The sequence below is a fragment of the Argiope bruennichi genome, chromosome 9 (assembly GCF_947563725.1).
Source record: "Argiope bruennichi chromosome 9, qqArgBrue1.1, whole genome shotgun sequence".
Classification (NCBI taxonomy): domain Eukaryota; kingdom Metazoa; phylum Arthropoda; class Arachnida; order Araneae; family Araneidae; genus Argiope; species Argiope bruennichi.
The window spans coordinates 4240608-4262630 of NC_079159.1; the positions used below are offsets into that span (position 1 = coordinate 4240608).

Here is a 22023-nt window from a genome sequence, read left to right on the forward strand (position 1 = left end):
CACTTTTTTAATTAATTAATGAATACTATTTCTAATTAATTATATTTATGGAGGGGGTTCCAAATAAATGCGAGGGCTTTTTTAGATTTTTTTTACTCGTGAACTTTCAAAAATATTATTGAGTGAAAATGGTTCTTATACCTTATTATATTTTTATTAACTTCTAAAAACCAAAAACTATTTTCTAATGATATAAATTTAATAATTACAAAATTGTGTCCTGATTTTTGTCAATTTTTTAAAATATTTTTTCTTTAACTTCTTTCTATCTATACTTGATCTGAAATTCAAACCATTTCCATAGCTTTATCAAAAATTTAGTCGTGGAGTTACTTCAATTGTTGAAAGTTAAGGAATAAGGATTCTGTTTAATACTGTGTCATACACAAGAAATAAATTTTCAATACTGCACAGTTAAATGAGCGACATATGTCAATGAATGAAGTGCAGTAAAATTCATGCACACAACAACAACAAAAAATATATATAATAAAATAAAAGTCTCACAATTAATGTCTGACAATTTGGCAGAACCATTGACTTGAAATAACTTCTATGCTATGTAAGTGAAATCAAATATAACCAATATTACTGGCAAACCACAAGGTCACCAATAAAAGTAGTTACAAATTAAAAAATAGAAAGAATTAAAATAAAATATTATTAAAACTCCAAATTAATGAAGTTGCAGTCATGAAAGTTTAAGCAAAATTTTAATTTTCCTTTTTTATATAATTTTCTTACTTAGATTAAATCTAGTTAAGATTTATCTTCTAATAGATAAAAAAAAATTAAATACTGTTAAAAATTATTCTTCTAAACCTGAAAGAAAAATTATTGGAATGCAGTATAAATCTGCAGTACAAGTTTTAACGGGAAAAGAAATTAATTTATCTAATGCAGATAGACTGAAACAGCTCTACCTAAATTTGAACAAAAAAAGTAGCATTCATATGACAGTGGATTTATGACTAAGTTATTGTACTTAAGTGACAGAGCACCAATGAAAAATTTTAACTGGATTGATTCAATTATGTATCAAAGTAGTTTTATAAATAATTATCATTATTATAATTGCAAGGGACACTCAATCAAATAGTAAAAAAATTATTTGCTGAAGTGGTCTTTAATATATTTCAGATAAAATGAAATGTAAATAATCAAAATATGATACATCATGTTATTCATACAGCAACTTTTTTAGACTTACAGTTAAAAATATTAGGTCATTTTTTTACACGAAATTCTTCTTCTGTAGACATTAACATGAATTTCAAATGCATATCAGGATTTATCACCATCTTTTTACCAATGAATACTCATGAAATACTATAAAACTTTCCTTCTCTATAACAGTCAAATGCATCAATACTTGAAAAACTTCATAAAATCAATTAAAAAATAATTCATGTTCAGTGTATTATAATACTGAAATAATATAAGTTGACGAAATTGAATTTTAAAAGCCATATAACAATCAAACCTGTCGACCCCAATAATTAAGCAAACTTGTCCTAAAAAAAAAAAAGTATCATTTTGACATTTTGATTGATGGAAAATTTTAATATACAAGCAAACAAATTGAGAACAAACAAATAGAGAAAATCAGTTTCTCTATTTCAATACCATTCCCCATCTATAAATTAATATTCAGATTTAATATTAAGTATCTCACTTGCGTTCATATTAAAAATTTAAAGCAAATCTTTTAAATCTTTGTTGAAACATGAAGGGATAAAAGAAAAAAATTATGAAAATTACTGCATACCAAAATAATTGAATTATCAAAGCGACCTTATCATAAAATAAAATTGTTTGCTTAAGTTACGAACCGAAATGTGATTTTAAAAAATAAAATAATAAATAAATAGATAAAGGGTCAAAGAAGAAAGAAACTTACCAGCTTTGACAAGATCAGATAAATCATATTTACAAGAGACCTTTGGAAACTCTTTGAGTTTCCGGGAATTCAGTTGAAGTATTCCTTTTAGTTGAGCATCTTCAAATATTTTGTCTATATTTCTCATTGAAGTCCCGGGGCTACTCAATATAGAGTTCACAAAGGCCATCTTTAAGGAAAATGTGGCACATATCTTCTTTGGAAGTCAGGAAACACAAAATATTTCATTTTATACAGATGATGTCGATTTCATTTTGTTAAAGATATCTGCACTAAGTTTTAAAAATCTGAAATCACAAGGAAGAAAGAACATCGGTAACTCCGACACTAGCTATTAGTAATAGAAACACTATGTTACTGCAGGGATGAAATAGAAAGTTAGAATCGACAAATGCGACATAAAAGCTTATTAATAATAAAAACAATCGTATGATTCATAGCAAGGAGCTAAATTAGTTTCTAACTTTCCAGTTGTGGCCAATAACAACATCATATTACAATGCTCCCATTCATCCGTATCTGTTTAACTGGGGGAAAAAGTTAAAGTTAAATCACGAATCGATATACAAGTACCAAATCTAATGCACATCTCGTCATTTTGCAGAAATATCGAAAGCATTAAAAAATTTTTGATTGCATCATTTTGTTTGTATACAAATTATATTTAAAAGAAAAAGTTAATTTGCCTATATAATAAGAAAAAAATATTTTTCGTTCTCATTCCACAATAAATATTTGGCAACTTTTAAACGTAAATAAGCGGAAGCGTTTGCAGCTGGATTACGATCCCAGTGATCATTTCTTTTTTTTTTATTACATGACAAAACTAATTGATACATTCAGTATATAATAAATAAATAAGTTCTTTTTTATTTGTTCATCTATGTCTGTTCTTTTTAATAAGTTGTAAAGATGTTACTTTTTACTTGGATTTAAAACTAAAAACTGATTTTTAAATCCTTGTTATAAAAATGGTATTTTTTTCACCATGTCTACCATGGTGACATGGTTTCACCATGTCACCATGGTTTCTACCAGTATGCGCAGTTGATCAAGCTATTCTCTTCTGAGAAGAGATGATTTTTATTTCTGATTCGTTCATTTTTAACATGTGATCTTACTGATGCAATATAGTTACGGCGGACAGGACAGGACAATTTGTTTTCAACTTTTGAATTGTATTGGCTCTATTAATGTGCCCTTGGTTTTCAAGATGCCCTTAGCAAAGCATTCATCAGTACTATTTATTCAAGATGATGGTAAAAACGGGGATGCACAATGAAATATTATATGATTACTCGGTACGGTAGCGGAATGTGTTCTTTGTATTAATTATTGGAGTTAATTTATCTGTAATTGGTAGTTAGATGCAAAATCTGGAAACTAATTTAAAAATTTTAAAAAAATTAAAGAGAATAAAAAGTTTTAAAAATTGATTAATAATCATTAGTTTATAAATCTGGGGTAAAAAGATCTCTATTGAAAAGATAGAAAACATACTTTGATTTAAAAATTTACACTGGAAAGAAAAAGCTGCTGTTAGTTTTAAAATACAATTGGAATACATTTTAAGGAGATGGTGTATTTCATTATGATTTTTAAAAAATAAAATTCTATGTATTGACATAATCGAAGTATTTTTTTATATATTAGGAAAAGAAAAGTAGCTATATTAAATGCATTGTTGTTTTTCAATTTTATTTGTAGATATTGTATTAATAAATCTTATTTACTAATAAAATAATTACCAAAGTTTTATTTTATTCTTTTTAGTAAACAAAGAATGTTCTGTATTTCAAATAATGCAGTTTCTTTCTTTTTTTAGTTTGTATTCATTTTTAATATTTTATAATTTTTTCTATCAACATGATTTCCCATTATAGCATTTGCATGATAAGGTATCTTTGTAGTATTTAAAAAAAATAAAAAGGTAATTTTTTTATCTTTTTTTTAATTATTATATGAAGATATGTATTGATAAATCATCACATATAAAAGGTAACAATTTATGTGTGTTTTTAATACTCTGTTGAAAATGCCTAAAAATGTAAATGTTGACAAATTTTAAAAATTTACCTATTGTTAGACCTAGACTTAGATAGGTTTAATAATGTTTCATTTCTAAAATTGAAGAATTATGAAATCCAAATTTAGTTCAATTACATTCTTTAAAGTGTAATACATGTTAAAGTAAAAACCTTTTACATGTAGTATTTCGATTAAAAGTTAGTTATAAAAAATGTATTCACTTAAGACATTTACTGAAAAGAAAAAGATTATCAGTGCTGATAGCAGAATGTAGAGAAATAAATTTACAAATAATTTGTGTGAAATTATTATTATATAGTTTTTAGTAAATATATTTAATATATGGTATGATAAAATTCAAAATAAGATCATATTAAAATGAAAATTATTACTTTTGGCTGTAGCAAAGCCAATATTAAAATATATTCTCAAAACTTGTTAAATTTACCTATTAAAATTTTATGCTTGTATGGAAATATTATGTATAAAATGTCATTTAATATCAATAAATTAAACTAATTACTCTTTAAAGAAATTAGTTACTACTTTATTTAAATCTTTTACTATATACCTGTGTATTAAATTATTTCTATGTTTACATTCATGAAGAAACTGATTAAAATTAATACCAAATTATTTTTATCAAAATATGTTTTTATAGATAGAAATATTCCTTATCAATTCTGACACATCATTTATTAATGAAGCTTCTATATGCAAGTAACATTTTTCTTTAGAATTAGAAACAGAAAATAAAATTATAAATTAATTTTCTGTGGTTTTTTTTTTTTTCCCCAGTTTTTTTTCTCAGAGGGTAACTCCTGGGAGTCGTTATGTCAAACCTTTGACTGGTATCAAGGAGTACCTGGTACAAAAATGCTTTGGATTTGTTCAAGGCTATGAGAAAATCCTTGAGACCAAATTTCCTAGTGCTTTTAAGATCTATCAGGTTTTCTCTGTAGGTAAGGTCTTATTTTATATATGTCCAAGTCTCTTTTATATATCTTAATATATAAAAATTACATGTCACGTTGTTTGTCCGCGATGGACTCCTAAACTACTTAACCGATTTTAATCAAATTTGCACACCATGTGCAGTTTGATCTAACTAAAAAGATAGGATAGCCCTTTTATTGAATTTTTAATTAGAATTTTAATTATTAATTAAAAACTAACTTTCCCGCCAAAAAAATCTCTTCATTTTCCCCACCGCCAAATGAGTACGGCTTCTGTTTCTTTCCCAACAGTCATGAGGCTAGGCTTAAGATTTTTCGGCTGATTATTTGAAACGATTCTATTTATTTTCTTAATGTTTGATGCATTTAAAATTAAACATTGTTAATTAATCGATCTTTCAAATTCATTCTTAAGTACTTTTGAATTAAAATAAAACAGAATAAAGGAAATTAAAAATTTCTAATCTGAATAGCGTTGCCCCAACTGGCGTAGAAAAACTCACGCATTTGCGTTACGTTTCGAATCCGAATGTTCGAATTATTTATGATCCTATCCGAAAACGTTTCTCAGGAATAAGATATCATTTTCCACAATTATTTTTTAATGCATACAATAAATTTGATACGTTGCAACGGATAAAGTATCACGATCTTATGTTTGAATTTTGCATTACTGTGCACGGTGGCAATTCTCAGAAATAAGATATTTTATTTGAAAATGATTAATTACAAACGTTTTAACAGATCACTGATAAATACAACATGCTAAAATTCTGCTTTTTTTAATTATAAAGAAGTTTGGAAAAATACTTGGAGGTGCACACGGATAATTATTACTTTTCGTTTTGAATGAATTCCAATTCTTTATCTGACTGTTTACTAAGAAAAATGTTGTATGGCAATAACATTTGTTACCTCCATTGAATTTTCAATTAAATTATTTTATTTCTTTTGTTAACGATATCGTAAAAAAGGTAAGTGAACGAGCCAATAATAAGTTCCTCTAATCGGATAATAAAAAAAATATTAACTCATTTGTATGCTAAATGAAATTTAATCTTTTTTTATATAAATTATTGAAGATATGATAATAAAAAATGGTTACAATAATCGTTTCAGTTTTTCATTTCTTTACTAATAAACTGCATGTACGTATCAAGTTATGTCAGCTATCATTCACTTCAGCTACAATGCTTATCATTATTTAATAAATGCTTCTGAAACTGATTTCATTTTGTTAATGAATTTTGAATTATTGCAACAGACAAATGTATCAATGACGGAATAAATCTCATGGCAACTTCATGTGTGGAATATAGAACTTTTTTAAAAAAAATCTTTCCTCTAAGCTGAGGAAGCCAGAATCTGTATCACTGAAGTTAGAGGATTTATTATACATCATAAAAGGTTTATACTAAGAAAGAAGGTATTAAGAAGGAACAAATTTACCACTTAATCATTATGGTATGCCATCACTGATCGCCCAGCCACCGACTTAGTCAACACCGATTTACAACGAGAAAAACAATATGACCATGGTATTTTAGCAACAATTATCGTGAACAGTGAGCAATTACTGACAGCAGAACAAAAAATTATTTATGATCGGATTATGCTGACTGTTGCTGCTGAGCAAGGCGGGGTTTTTTTCTTGGACGCACCAGGTGGAACCGGTAAGACATTTTTAATATCGTTGATTCTTGCCAAAATACGGTCACAAAGGAAAATCGCATTGGCAGTTGCATCGTCAGGCATTGCGGCTACTTTGTTAGATGGTGGGCGAACGGCACATTCAACATTCAAGCTGCCTTTGGACATTCATAATAAACCAAATGCAATATGTAACATAAAAAAGAATAGTGGAATAGCTGCAGTGTTGCGGAAGAGTTTAATCATAATTTGGGATGAGTGCACAATGGCTCACAAATATTCACTCGAAGCATTACATAGAACTATGCAAGATTTAAACGGCAATGATAAACTTTTCGGTGGTGCTATCTTACTTTTGTCAGGTGATTTCCGTCAGACCTTACCGGTTATACCTCGCTCTACTTTCGCGGATGAGGTTAATGCATGTTTAAAACAATCATTCTTATGGCGAAGTGTTGAAACACTTCGATTGGCCATAAACATGCGCGTACAATTGCAAAATGATCCATCAGCACAAATATTTTCTGAACAATTACTAGATATTGGGAACGGTAAAATAGAACTGCAACCAAATTCGCAATGCATTAAACTGCCAGACAATTTCTGAACTGTTCTTCAGGGGAAAAATGAATTGATTCAGAGTATTTTTCCGGATATACAGAGTAATTACTTGAATCATAACTGGCTCAGTGATCGGGCTATTTTGGCAGCCAAAAATGTTGATGTTGACGAAATTAACTTCCAAATACAACAGTTGTTACCAGGCGATCTGATGTCTTTTAAATCAATCGATACTGTTGTTGATGAAAATGATAGTGTAAATTTTCCAATTGAATTTTTAAATTCACTAGATATACCTGGAATGCCACCACATAACCTTCGATTAAAGATTGGTTCACCTATTATTCTCCTGCATAATTTGAATCCACCTCGATTATGCAATGGCACGCGTTTGGTCATCAAAAAGATCACTGGAAATATACTTGAAGCTACCATTTTAACTGGAAAGTTGTTTAGATTTGGAAAATCCATGTTTTTCTCATGGGCAAATATATGTTGCATGTTCACGTGTAGGAAAACCGTCAAATCTATTTGTGTTAACTAAAGACAGGTTAACCACAAAATATTGTGCACCGATTAGTGCTAAATTAAATTGAAATTAAAAGTATTTATAATTCAAAATAATAAACATTATTGTCAAAGATTTAAAACTATCTGCCCTACCTACCTCATTTATAAGTTTTAAGTGTTACGTGTTTTTTACTAACAACTTTGTAATGTACTCATTTGTTACAAACTTGAATACCAAAAATAAAGAAATTTAAATTTATTTTTTTGTATTGATTTTTGCTTAATATCAACGGTAGTAGAAAATCAATCATGGAGGTCCCCATGTTTTTTTACAAATGGCATCTATGTAAAAAAGCATGGTGGTCCCCATGACTGGTGTTCTCCTACCGTTTCCCTTGAATAGTTTACTACTATGTAATATAACAAAAATCTTAGCCACAGCAACGAGTGGCCGGGTCTGCTAGTATGTATATAAGGAACAAGTGTTATAATTTGCATATATTCAATAGATTGTGTCCCATGTAAGCTGTAATCTTCCATTTTAAGCAGTTACTAATTATCTTTGTTTACTATGTGAAGTACCAAGTTTAAATAAAGTCTGACGTATGTTTAAAAAGCATCAATTTCTCTATTTGTGTTTTTTTTAGTTGGCAGACAGTGTGTAAGGTTTAGATTTATGAAAAGATATGTCTTTTGATGGACTCAAAAAGTATTAGCAGGAGTCAATGCAAAAGGCAGTAAAAAAGAGGTTCAGTGCAAGGCTTACCTAAGCTTTATATGAAAAATCGCAACTCCTAGTATTATATACTAACACTGGACTTTTTAGTCCAAACATTATATATTAAAGTAATTGTATAGCCAAATATGTATCTCGTTACTTTTCTCCCTTTTGATACCTGTTCTATCAATGTCTGAATATTAATTAAAATCAGTTGTTTTAGATTATTTTCCATCATTCCACTTTAATTAAGTTTTGTTTATTGGCGTCATGAGATTATTATATAAAAAATTGTATATCCAATTTGGATTTAAATTGAGAAGGAATATAATTAATAATTTAAAGATTAAATCAGAAAGACACCAGAAAGAGCAATAAAAAGTAATCTTGGCAGTCTTTCTGTAAAAAAGATAGTTTTATATAAGCTTTTAAAGCCATGGAAATAAAAGAGGAAACATTCACATTTTCAAAATAAACTCAAACTATAATATATGAAAAATAACTTTTAAATGTCCATCTATCCAAAAAGTTTGAAGATCCTTTTTGATGAAGCATTGTGCTGAAATTGTAATGATATGGTAGACATACGTGTGTCAAGCAGAAAGTTTTTCCCTTCATTTTTCTGTGTAAACATATTTAACCTATTTACAATTGGTGACCTGTATGCATTTTTGATAAAATTTCTCTTTAGTAATATAAATAGTTTATTTAATTCCATGTTGTAATATTTTTATTGTTATTTATCTAATATTATTTCTCCTTTAGGTACAAAATCTCTGTATACAGACATCAAAGAATACATTCGAATATCATCAACTCTAAGTGCAGGGAAGTCTGTGAGAGATTTGGAAAGGAAGGAGCTTGAAGTTTACTTTCAAGTTAGAGAATTTATAGTTATTTTTCACCTGTTTGCTATTGTGACAAGTATATAGAAGTTCTCTTAATCAGCTATTATGTTATTTTTATTGAAATTTAATTTGGTAATAAAACTAAAATTTCATCCTTATCTATAATAATATTTTTGTATTACTTCCTTCTCAAATTATAAATAATTGTATATTGTATTATATCATCTTAAACTAAAAGATAAAAAAATAAAGACATGAAATAATCATTTATACCTCTAAATTTTATTTTCTTTTTTAAATATAATACTGATTAGTATATAAAATCTCATGTTCATGATATTTGATCTCTCACAAGATATATATTTTTCTTTTTCTTTATTGATTTAATATTACAGTTTTACTAGATTGCATTTTATCATGTTAGATTGTGTGAAATTTGAAATATCTAATTAAAATTACTATATTGATGAAGAAACTTGAAAGTTTTCTTCTCTTCATAATTAAAAGATAAGATCATGAAATGATTTAAAAAATATCTTCTTTTATACTATGTATGGTGGTTACCTAATCTTAGTTTTCCTTCATTAGCATTAAGCATATCTATCATGTATGTTTTATTTCGGCAAAACAAGAAAGTTTCCCTTTTCAGAGGTTGATTGAAAGCTTAACAAATTAGTGCTATGAGGAAAAAATCCTACTGGCATAATAATATAATATATATATGTCATATGCAGAGGTTTTTTTTTTTTTTTTTTTTTTTTTTGTCAAAATCTAAAATTTCTTACCATAACATTTTTACTATTTTTGGGGAAAGATTAAATAGCTCTGATATAGTTCCAGTGGGTTTAATTGTATTCTTCCATCCCTCAAACTCTGCTACTTTCTTTTCAATTAAACAAATATTCTTATACTCTTGGATTTAATTTGAAATTTTAAAAGGCTAACTTTGCTCTTTGAATTTGTTATAATTTTATTCTTATAAAACAGAATAATTGAGGTTTATTAAAATTCAATCTGTTTCCGATTAGGTCCCAAAGGACTTGATGAAAGTAGCCCCAGTTCTTTTACTGGCTGCTCTTCCATTTGCTAATTATGTTATTTTACCTGTGATGTGAGTATAATATTTTTGTTATATAATGAACAGATTGATTATTAAATGTAAAATATGAATTCATTGTTAATAGAATATATTAAGAGTTATAATGATAACATGGCTTGCAGAGTATGTTAGTTTAACATTACCTGTAATAATTAGAAAAAGAAGGCAAAACATAAACTATTGTTAAGGATATTCTATTAGATACTGTGTTGAATGTTAACTAACATTTTTTTGAAATCAGAATATTGAAATATTTTTTGCTAGAACCATTACATGACCTGTTTTGTTTATATTGAACTTTTGTTTAACAAATAAAAATATAGACACTGTACATTCCAGAATTTAAATCTCGCACTTAAAAGTGAACTAAAAACAGTTTTTCTTTTTAATTGAAAAAAAAAAACTATAATATAAGTAATTTAGTAAAAGGATTTGATGAAAAAATAAGTAAAACTTTAATATATATGAATATTAATTCACTGTTGAAACTGTTTGAAATATTATATGTTTGTATGTACCTTTTATATGCATCATATTAAAATTCTGAATTACATCCAATCTACTTCATGAAGGTTTTTCAGTTTTTTTCAACCACAATATTAATTTTAGGTAAAAATAATCTTGTGAATTTCATTGTAACACCAATACAAAAGTGAAGATATATTTGTATACAAAATTATTAATTAATAAGCAAATCATCTATTTAATGTTTTTAAATTGAAATTTTATGTATATTTAGTATTTGTTTCTTCACATTTTATATTCTTTTTTCAGATATTTGTTTCCTAGAAAATGTCTCTCATCTCATTTTTGGACTCTTCAACAGAAAGTTGATTTTTCAATCATTCACCAAAAGAAAAAATTAACATATTATAGACCAGTGTTTCGTAATCTTCAAGCGCGAGTGGAGTCTATAGAAGATCTCACTTTGAGAAACCAGTGTCAGAACTTATTTTATAAAGTAAGTTGATTTCAAAATGATTATAAATCTATAGATTTTAATTATAATTTGATATTATAAAAAGAATTTTTAAAAAACTTTTTCCAGAATTAATGGTCACTAAAATTTTCAAAAAAATTTTTTATGTAACTTGGTTTTAATGTCAAAATATTTTTAAGGTTAAATTTTTAAAATATATATATATATATATCTCATAATATTTTACAAATCTTACGTCATTCTGTTAATTTTATCATGCATTTCTCATATTTTCTGTTAGCTGCCCTAAAATTTCAAACAGAAGTAATTAAACTTGAATCCAATAATTCTGCTTCATTTTCTTAAAACCACAACTTTGTAAATGATGATGCAGGGATAGAGGCATTATCTTGTTGAAAAATATAAAGCCTACTTGTAATGAGAGCAGCTTCTTGTAATAAATTTTCAGCAAGCATGTCTTGATATCCTTCAGAGTTAGTTTTTGGTTTCATGAAGGCTATCAGAGCTATTCCATAATAAGCAAATTTACCCCAAATCGTAACATTACCACCATCTAATTGTTTTTTAGAAGAAATAATTTTTTCAAGCTATAAATCATGCCAATAATACAGGAAGCTATTTGATTCATCCAAATTAAATTTCCTTTCATCTGAGAAAATTGTATCATTCCATTTATTAACACGGACATTATGCAATTTTGTCAATTCTACCTGATTAACTATTTGCAGTTTTGTTAGTGGAGGCTGTTTTCTCATTTTGGTATATTTTACATGTGATTTTTTTAAAAGTACATTACGCATGCAATGTTCTCGAACAAGACAGTTGCAGTTTATTTTTAATTTGAATAAAAAAATTGGTCTTGAGAAAAGGCTTGATTACTTGTGGCTCTTTTTGATCGATTAAATTGAGATTAATTTTCTACCAGATCGTTTGTATATAACATAGTGATCTGGTCTTTCAAGAAATTATTCACAACATTTTGGAGCATCATATCACTGCAATTTCTCTGGAAGACAAATCACATTCTCTGAAATTAAGTATGTTACCTTATTCTTCTTCATATAACTTTTTCTTCTCGCCATAACTAAGAAAGTATTCAGTATGCTTTTAACAAAAAGCATTTTTAAACTTATTTATTAATAGAAATACTATTAATAAATAAGTATTTGTTGCAAAAAATAAGAAAATGAAAATAATATAACAATGAAGAACAAAGATATTTATATTGAAAGACTTTATTTGACATTTATAAAAAGTTTATAAATGTCAAACTTTATCACCAAAACATATAGTGAAAATAAACATGATTTGCATTAATCTAATTAATATGTGTAGTTTAAATAATTTTAATAAAATCATTTGCTTTTATAATTGAACTCTAATGTTTCTTTCCAAACAATGTAATAAAATTGTTTGGAAAAGCTATTTGTAGCATCTAATAACTGATTCAGAGTAAAAATAAATTGAGAATAAAGTAAAAAAACTTTTGGCCCTATTTTTATTTCCAACTTCTACTCTGTATAAATATTTTAAAAAATGATTAACATATAAACATAAAAAAAGTACTAAACTTTTACTAAAAAATAACTTTTTTTTACTAGATATTTAACTCCCTAAAATATTTAATATATAATATTATAAAATTTAGTAAATATCAGAAAATTATAGCTCAAACTGTCTTGTTTTTTACCATTGTATTTATTTGGTAATACTATGATTTATTTATAAATTTCTAAAAGGGAAAAAATTTCTTTAAATGATATAAAACTTAAACTTTAAATTTTATATCTTATGAACAATGAGTTGATTTTTAAACAAATATTCAATAATTATGTAACATTAAAAATATCACATATTTTTTATAGTGGAAAAAAATTAGCAGTTTAACATCTATTTTATTTAAAATTTCATATTTTTCAATAAATTCAATTGGGAGAAACTGCATTAGTCCTTTTAGCTTGGAAATTTGTTTTTCCTTTACTTTTATTTTAGAATATTTGTTAGATTATTTTAATTTCTGGTTACATATTTTCTTATAGATATTCTGTAACAATTTGTTTCATTATTACTTCAAAGATCCTCCTGCTAATGTCAAATTCTCTAAATTTTGACTTTTTTTTTTTTTTTTTTTTGTACATTATACATTAAACAATTTTTAATATATTGTAAAATATTATAAATAATTTGCTCACAAATTCCTTGCATTACTTATAAAATAAATTAAAGCAAAAAATAGAAAATTTTACATGCAATGTAATGTTTTAACTTTGACATCTAACTAATGAATGGTATATTCAAGATGAAAATTGTTTAGGAGTTTCGAGATATTTATTGAGTTCTTTGACAAAGAAAAGCAGTAACAAATGAATATATTCAGTTTAACTATGTATATGAAACATGACTGTCCAGTGAATAGAATACTGGGTATTAATTGATTAAAATAAACTGCTTTTCTGTCCTAAAACAAGTTATTGTCTAAATGGCACACGAAAAGTTCTTTCAATATTAGTAATATATTGTAGTTATCCTTATTTCTATAATATTCAGAAGCTTATTAAATACCTGTATTGAATTTTATAGCCTAAAATTTGTAAAGTTGTTTCCCTCCTCCCTCAAAAATAGAATCTCCGTTTTAACTGGCATGCTTTTTGTAAAAGAAAGAATTATTACTATATTAGTAATGCATTTTAGTGTTCATTTCTTAATTATTAAACATGGAAATTTAATAAATTTCAGAGAGAAGCAGATACTGTTTTATTATATCATAAATAGTTAATTGTAAAGTAAAATATGTTTTAATTTTTTTAGATTGGTAGTGGAACTCATCCAAGCACTGATGAAATTTTACGTGTAAAAAGATTATTTATAGATAAACCTTATGGAGTGTTTAATTTATCAGCTGGTCATTTGGTGAGTTTTTTGCATTTGTATATCTTTATAAATTGAATATGTGTGTATAAATTTTCTGTTATCTTTAATTCTAGAAAAGTTTGTCCTAAAAATAAGCACTTCCATAAATTGTAGATGAGACCTTTTATACATGTTATATTTAGTAACATTTTATTTATTGTTTAGGTTTCTAAAATTTCATTTTCAAAATGTTTCTAATGATAGCCTATTTAGTAATCTTAAATAATAAATAAACTGCAGTATTTTGTTGAAAATTATATGAATTGAATTCTATACATCACTGTTTGGATACTTTTTCGTTCTTGTGTATATCATTTATGTATGCTATTTTTAATTGTTTATATATCTCTTAAACACTAAAGCTAAATTCAATATTCCCAATTAGGAACATTGAGTTGAAAATTCATTAATGCATTTCAGTTTGGAGAAAAATTGTCATTTGTAACTGCATCAATGCTTGATTCATTAAATACAGCAATCAAATTTAGACTTGAAAGGGACAATGGGCAAGAATTTATAAAAATTACTTTTTTTTACATTTTGAAAACATAAAAATTCATATAAATTTGATTGTAATTTTTTTTTTTCATTTGAGGACATTGTTAAAAAAGCATTTTCATTACCAAAAAAATATATGCCATATAATATAAATAGGAAATGTATTTATTTATTCAACTATGTTCCCAACTGAGTAACGTTGATCAGTTGTTACTGTTTTGTGAAAAAAGAATTTTCAGCTGTTGTAGAATTCCGCAGAAAATGGAAGGGAAATCTGTTCTCTAACTATATTTTGTGCATTATTTAATATTAAGTGAAAAAAATTAAGTATGTCCTTATTTGTCAAAGATTTTTATGAATTTTAGTGTATGTTTAATTTTCTCCTTTCTTAGTGGTCACAACAGTGGTATTTAAATACATTTCCAAAGTAATGAATACAGTTATGATCATTCCAAAATAATTTTTCTCTCTGGAAAGAATTGTCTTTATCTAAATACTTGGTTTATAGCAAGAGAAATAAGAAAGTTATAAATGCATAAAATTTACTGGAAGATTTACATATAATTAAATGATTAAATCAAGGAGGAATGCTAATTTCTCATTCTTCTCTTTGATTAAGGTTAGTCTGTTTGTGCAGCCTAAAAAAATTTATTTCTCTTGTTTTCTGTCCTAATTATATGTCTTTATGGTATGCTGAATAACAGATCCCCCCCCCCCTCCCAAATGATTCTAATTTTCTACATAATTACTTCACTTCAAGTTTTGCTGGTTGATAATATTTTTTTAACTAAATTTCATGGGTAAGATTAGATTGAAAAGAAATTTTTATTGTGAATTACATTTTATTTCAATTCCTTTTGAATGATTGTTAATTTCTCAATAAAGGTATGCTGACAGTTGTTATGAAGATATGTAAATAAATTTTTAAAATAATGTCACAGGACACTGCACTTGAAGTACTAATTTTTAAAGCACTCTTATAATTTTTTAATGCATCATGATAATTGCTTTTCAATATTTTTGCTATGCATGATGGACTAAACAAGAAAACTAAATATAATTTTAATAATATTAATATAATTATTTACAGCATAACCTTTGTCGTATGCATGGTATCTCTACTCTGCCTGGAAAACAGTGGCGTCTGTGGAAGCATGCTGGATTTATAAGAGAAATGGATTTGGCTATTCACAGGGAAGGATGGCAGAGCATGTCACACCATGATCTCCGGCAGGTAATTTATCAGTACCTATCATTTTTCTCTCATTTTGTACTTGCCTTTTATCACATATCTTTATTATATCTATAGTTAAATGATGATAAAATAAATTCAGCTTTTATTTCTAGTAAATAATGCCTCAAAATCAACAATGAATTAAGTTTTTTTTTTTTTTTTTTTTTTCCTGTTTCCTAATTCCGGAACATTTCTTCAACCATTCTTTTAAGTTTGTTTTATGTACCATACATGTTATCAAATAAAATTTGCTTACAAATATATATCGGCAATACAATTTCAAGAATTTCATAGTAACAATAACTAATGACAAATTCTAACTTAAATGTATTTTCAAAAAAATTGTATTTTTAAACATAGGAATTAGTTGATGATTGGGAATAGCTTATGATAATTGACAAAAATATGTGAAAATTTATTCCTAGCTATTTTAATTAATAATTCTAGACTGAAGAGAAAAGACTGCAAATTACCTGTTTAATATGTTGTTGTTGTTATTAATAGGATTTCCATTTTATCCAATACTTTTCTTTAAAATAAATTATTATGAAGAATGTGCAAGCTTTTGTCAGTTTTTTTCTGGTTGTGTTTATTCATTTGAACAGTTACACGAATTTTTAAATTTTTTTATTTATGCTTTAATACATAACAGTTGATGCAGAATTTAGCTTAATTGAAAATGAATAAAGGAATTTCCAGATAAAAAGGTTATGTGCATTTTCCAGATGAAACAAATTTTTGTGAAATGTCTGTGCCATTCTCAGTTGAAGAGTCAAAACTACATTCTACCAATCTTATATTGTCTTGATCTTCCCTTGAACTAATTAATTAATAATAGATTATTCAATAAATAATAATAGATTCAATAATGATTCTAAAATTCATTTGTTTCAATCATAACGATTTATGTATGGCTTTTAATGCCTATTTAATATGTGGCATAAAATTGCCATTCAATTGCGCTGTCATTCTGAAAAATTACCTGCTCCAATTTGAAAGCAGATGTATGTTTTTAAATTCAATACATGGACAGAAATTTGAAATACAAAAAATTTCTCCAAAAGTATTTAATACATATAATGGTATTTAAAAGGATAGCTTGCATTAATTTGGTTTAATTTAGCCTTACTTGACCATCCATGCTCTGTAAAATTTTATATGTAAAGTTTGATTTTGAGTGTATGTGTGAAATTTTGGACCTTAAATTTAGAAACTTGCTGGCTTTAAAGAATTTTTTTTTATGCAAAGCTAACTTTCTGTATATCATAATGAATTAGATTTTTAAATTACATAGTTAACTAAAATGCAACACAAAGAGTAATTACTTTTTATGGTGATAAATAAGTTTTATTTTTATCCTAAACATAATTTTTACATTTCATATTTCGTTAGAAAAACTGAATTGCTCATGAAAAATCCAACTGCAATTATTGTGCTGAGTTGGACATTAGGTTGTGGACAAAAAATATCTAGTTTCACTTTTTATTTATCCTTCATTGACCCACTTTGAACAACAAATTATACATTTACATACAAAATTTAATTACTATCAGTGGACTGTATCTGATGAAGTGTCTTTCAGACTTGATGGATTGAAGACTTAATGGATGCCCTCTTTTAGATGATGATGGTTTAGTAGAAATTTCAGCTGAATGGCATTTTTCAATTATTTGTTTTATTATTTTGGTTCTATATTGCAGATTTCTCTCACTATGTGTTTTTGCATACAAAATTTCTGAAGATTAGAAAGCTGCATCGAAAAAAATTCAGGACGGCCGTAAAATAACTTTATTGTTTAGAGATGTCTGCTATTAAAATTAGTGAATGGAATGAAACCAAATTGAAATGTGAAAAAAATAAATTCTGTAAAATGAAAAAAAAAAAAAAAAAGAAAGAAATTATCAGAAATTGGCAATGCAATATCTGGTACATGAAGTAGATCAAGACATTGAAAATGCTGCATGTAATTCAGGAGACCCTAATACTGATTTTTTAAAAAATATTTTCTTTAATCTTTATGTTGCATGTCATTCATTTCTATATACTATTTGAACATTAGTGAAACTTTACATACTAGGAATATGAAAATGGTGAAGCTGGATTTCCAATGTTTATATTCAGTGAACATCATTGATGAGCATTTTCAAGTTTTCTAAATATGAATTACTTTCAATTTCAGAAGGAAACTTAAAATAAGAACATTCTTATTTTGACAGACCTAAGAAATATTCATCTTCAGTATTATCTATATCACTTTAGTTTTATTCAAAATAAAAATTCAATAAAAAATAAGTTTAGTAAAATGTAAAATTTTCTATTGCCTGTGCAGCACTCTTGTTAAACCAGATTTATATTACTCATATGTCCAAGCTCTGCTCTTGTAAAATTAGATTAGCATTCAAAATTTAGAATAAATTTTAAATTGTGAGGATCACTTTTTTGTGTGCTTTAAAAGTACAGAAATGTAATACTTTTACTCAACATACTGCCAGCCCATTAAAAGTAATTACGCTGCATGATAAAGAAATTTACAAAAAGGGAGATAATGCACGTATGTTTTTTTATTAATTATTAAAATAGTTTTATTAAACGATTTTTTTTAAGTGAAGAATGTAAAAAGATGACTTCAAGGCTCCAAAAGTTAAAGCTTCAATTTAATAATCTTTATTTATTTTCAATCATATTTGTATTTTTTAAAGTGATCATGCCTTAAATAATGAGTCAGAAAATGCTATATTCAGTTTTCATTTGTTTAAAAAAAATTCTTGAAATATTTTATGACTAATGCATGAGTTGATTTTTTTTTTAAAAAGAAAAACTTTATTTCGTTCTTATTATTTTTTAACATCATTTCATTCATATTTTTTTTAATTATTATTATTATTTGTGCTACTCATTGTTATGTATCTAACATTTTATCTTTAACATTTTTGTTGTTCTTATAGGCTTGTTTTTTAAGGGGATTGAGCCCAATAGGTTTGTCTACAGAAGAAATGATAGCTTGGCTTTCACAATGGATATATGTTGCGCAAAACTGTGAAAGTAATTATTTTTAGTCATATTTTATGTTTCTCAAATTTGTTATTTTTTTCATTATATGTTTTTCAAATTTTAGGCTGTTATGATTTATATTTTTTTATGAATGTGCATGTTTAAATCACTTTTCAGATTCTTCCAATGCTAAAAAATTGTATGTGTATGTATGTATTTGTTTGTTGTTTGAAAATATTTTGCTTATGTATTCAAGCATTTCTCTTGCTTAAAATAATTTCGTGTTCTATCAAATCCATGTATCCCTTGCAATTTCCATCAAAAGTTCAGTTAATAACTTGTATAAACTGAACAGTTCTTCTTATCACTTAAAAAGAAACATTTTGTGTAAAATGCAAATTTATTGACATTCCTATATGGAAATGAAAGTGCACTAATTATAAGCACCTTCAAAAATGTGAAATAATATTCAACTGCTCTAAACCATTAATAATCCTCAATTAATTATATTAAAAAAACAATTGTAACCTGTTATTATGATTTTATGTAGATAAAAAAGAAAATATGAATAGGTGTAATGTTGCGAAGAGGCATATGAAAAAGAATGCACAAATAAAGAATATAAACTTATAGAACATATTAAGGCAGTGGCAGATAATGATTTAAACGTGGTTAAGAAGTCATAATTTCAGTCAACAAAATTCTAGATGTGGAGATAATAAATGAAATATAACAAAAGCTGAAATGATAACAATTACATTAAAATCTACTCAACTTTAAAGAAATACATTTCGGAAGAATGGGAAGTATTAAAAATATAAGTGCATATAGAATGTAATGAATTGAAAAACTTTTAAATGCTTCAAAAACTAACAATAGTTTTTACCTGTGATGGGCTACCTGGAGAAGAAACAGAATTTAGTGCCTACTCAAAGCAATATAGAAATTAATAAATGTTAGTGATCCTCTAATATCAAATATTTCAAGATATTCAATAACAGATGCTCATTAATCATTTTCAACAAATTAAAATAGGAAGTACATTAGTGGGTCCCCCCCTTCCCTTTTTTATATATTTACATTGAATTTAATATCATAAACAATATTAAACCTGTTATTTATTTTTAATTCTTAAAATAGTTTACAATATGTAAAAGAAGAGAAAACATGCTTTATTTTATAAAAATTGATAGAATTTGGAGCTGGATGTATGAGTACTGAACAACTTTACTGGAATGTTTAAAGAATAATAATCTTAATTACACTTGAAATAGTTGTATATAGAAACTTAATAAATATGAACACTCATTTTATAGAAAACCATATACATGTGTCCACTAATGGATAGATAATTAATATATTCATCATAAGCATTTAGCTTATGATAAATATATAACAATATTTTTTAAAGTAAGAAACAAAGATTTATTTTGTAAGTTTGATATTCTATAACTTTAACTGAGTGAGAAGAAAAAAACATTATTTTAAAAATTAGTGTCATCTTCAATTGTCTTGTAAATAGTCTTGTAAACAACAGTAAAGATTTTAAATTCATGAAAAATACAAATAAAACTACATTTCACTTATTACTTAATTTGGAAATATAATGAATTATAGAGTAAGTTTATATATTTACATTTAGTAAAATATGAAGTTTTAGGGGTTTTCCCTATTTTGAAACTCTAATGGGTTATGAATAACATTGTTTTACAAATTTACCCCTTATATTCAGAACTTTAGGATTTTGCATATTTTTTAATCATTTTAAATGTCAATTAGTGTATACTATTCTACCTGATATTTTTGCTACACATCCATCTCTTTAGAGTAATGAAGTTGGGCAATAATTGAATTTGCAATGCCACCTACCAGCACATATTATCTAAACACATAAGCAACTCATATTCTGCAGTCACTACATTTGAACATAACCTAAGTATTTATAATAATGAATACTAAATTTAAAAATAGTGAATACTTAACATAAAAAATATTGCATTTTAGTTGGCTAACAATTTTTTTCTTTTGTAAACTTTATTGTTTTTACCTTGTTTTGCTTGAATAAATTTCTTGCATTTTAAAAATTAAGGTAAATGCTTCTTGCTTGGCAATAATTTGAAAGTTTTGACAGAGTACCACAACAAATATGATATTTAAAATTTCTTTAAGGCAGTTTACTATAAGAAGAAAAAGGCTAAACATTTTAATTTTACACTTTTCTAATTTAATATTTCAAATCATCTTATTAGAATAACTTTATTAAAAATACTAATAGTGAAAAAAGTAATGTTTTTTTCCTGTTTTTTCTTCTGATAGTCTACTATTTTATTAAATTATCAAATTCGTCTCTTTTTTTTATACTTCAAAATTAAAATAGCTTCAATATAATTTCTTACAATTCCCTGATTTAAAATAACAAATTAAAATTTGCATCATCATATTTTACACAAATAATTTTCTTTTATTTCTTGGAAATTTTTATTTGGTTTATTTTTATACAAATAAGTATATGTTCTAAATGTGAATAACTTATTGATATGGGTTTATTAGAAATTTGCTGTTTCCATTGCATAATTTTTTCTGGATTTTAATCGTGTATATTGAATTTTTGTATGGTTAAATAAAACACATTTCTATTATTATTCAATTTATGGAATTTGATTTATTAATTTTTACTTTTTAGGTCAAAGCTTGTCCCTGCTTCTCCATTGCCCCATATTTCTGTCTTACAATTATTCCACCAACTGGGTCCTCATTCATTGATTTAGCAATAAAAAAAAATGTCTTTTTCTCAATATTGAGTAGATTATTTAATTCAACTCTGAAAAGTGGCATCTCTTTTATTTTTTAAGTCGTATGTTAATTAATTAGAAAGAAATGAATTTGAATGTTTATGTGTGGACATTTGCATATGCACATATCTGAATCAGAATATAAAAATTTCTTCTTATTATTATTTATTTAATTATATAAATCAGAAAATATACAAAAGGGGTTGTCACCTCTTATGATACATTTTCATACCAGCGCTAGAAATGTCTTCCATGTAGCAAATTGACTAATGAAATCATATCATTAAATTGTTTGTTGTTTTTGAATTCCTTACATTATGTCTACATATTTTGAAATTTAAAAAATTATGCATTGTACAAAATAATAAAATCCATATGGAGTACTATA

The 22023-nt window shown here is 26.0% G+C and overlaps 2 protein-coding genes across 3 annotated transcripts in view; one reads left to right on the plus strand and one right to left on the minus strand.

Moving 5' to 3' along the window:
- Window positions 1-2596, minus strand: part of LOC129983624 (leucine-rich repeat and calponin homology domain-containing protein-like) — a 49621-nt gene extending 47025 nt beyond the window's left edge. The window contains exon 1 of one of the 2 annotated variants that reach the window (XM_056093161.1): window positions 1901-2596. In XM_056093161.1, the coding sequence (XP_055949136.1) occupies window positions 1901-2069 (169 nt within the window). In that variant the 5' untranslated portion in view covers window positions 2070-2596. The remainder of the gene's footprint in view (window positions 1-1900) is intronic. The other variant, XM_056093160.1, reaches the window with a different exon arrangement.
- A 375-nt stretch (window positions 2597-2971) lies between these two features.
- Window positions 2972-22023, plus strand: LOC129983626 (LETM1 domain-containing protein 1-like). Its single transcript, XM_056093162.1, has 9 exons — window positions 2972-3201; window positions 4727-4890; window positions 9089-9201; window positions 10200-10282; window positions 11045-11231; window positions 14019-14120; window positions 15709-15852; window positions 18798-18894; window positions 21527-22023. The coding sequence occupies exons 1-9, from the start codon at window positions 3179-3181 to the stop codon at window positions 21604-21606; spliced, it is 993 nt and encodes a 330-aa protein (XP_055949137.1). The 5' UTR covers window positions 2972-3178; the 3' UTR covers window positions 21607-22023.

Bases quoted from the DNA above. Each gene is read 5' to 3' on its own strand.
- LOC129983626 (XM_056093162.1), top strand. From the start codon at position 3,179: ATGAAATATTATATGATTACTCG. The intron at 3,202-4,726 runs GTACGGTAGCGG...TTTTTTCCCCAG, and splicing joins AAATATTATATGATTACTCG to TTTTTTTTCTCAGAGGGTAA. The intron at 15,853-18,797 runs GTAATTTATCAG...TTGTTCTTATAG, and splicing joins CACACCATGATCTCCGGCAG to GCTTGTTTTTTAAGGGGATT.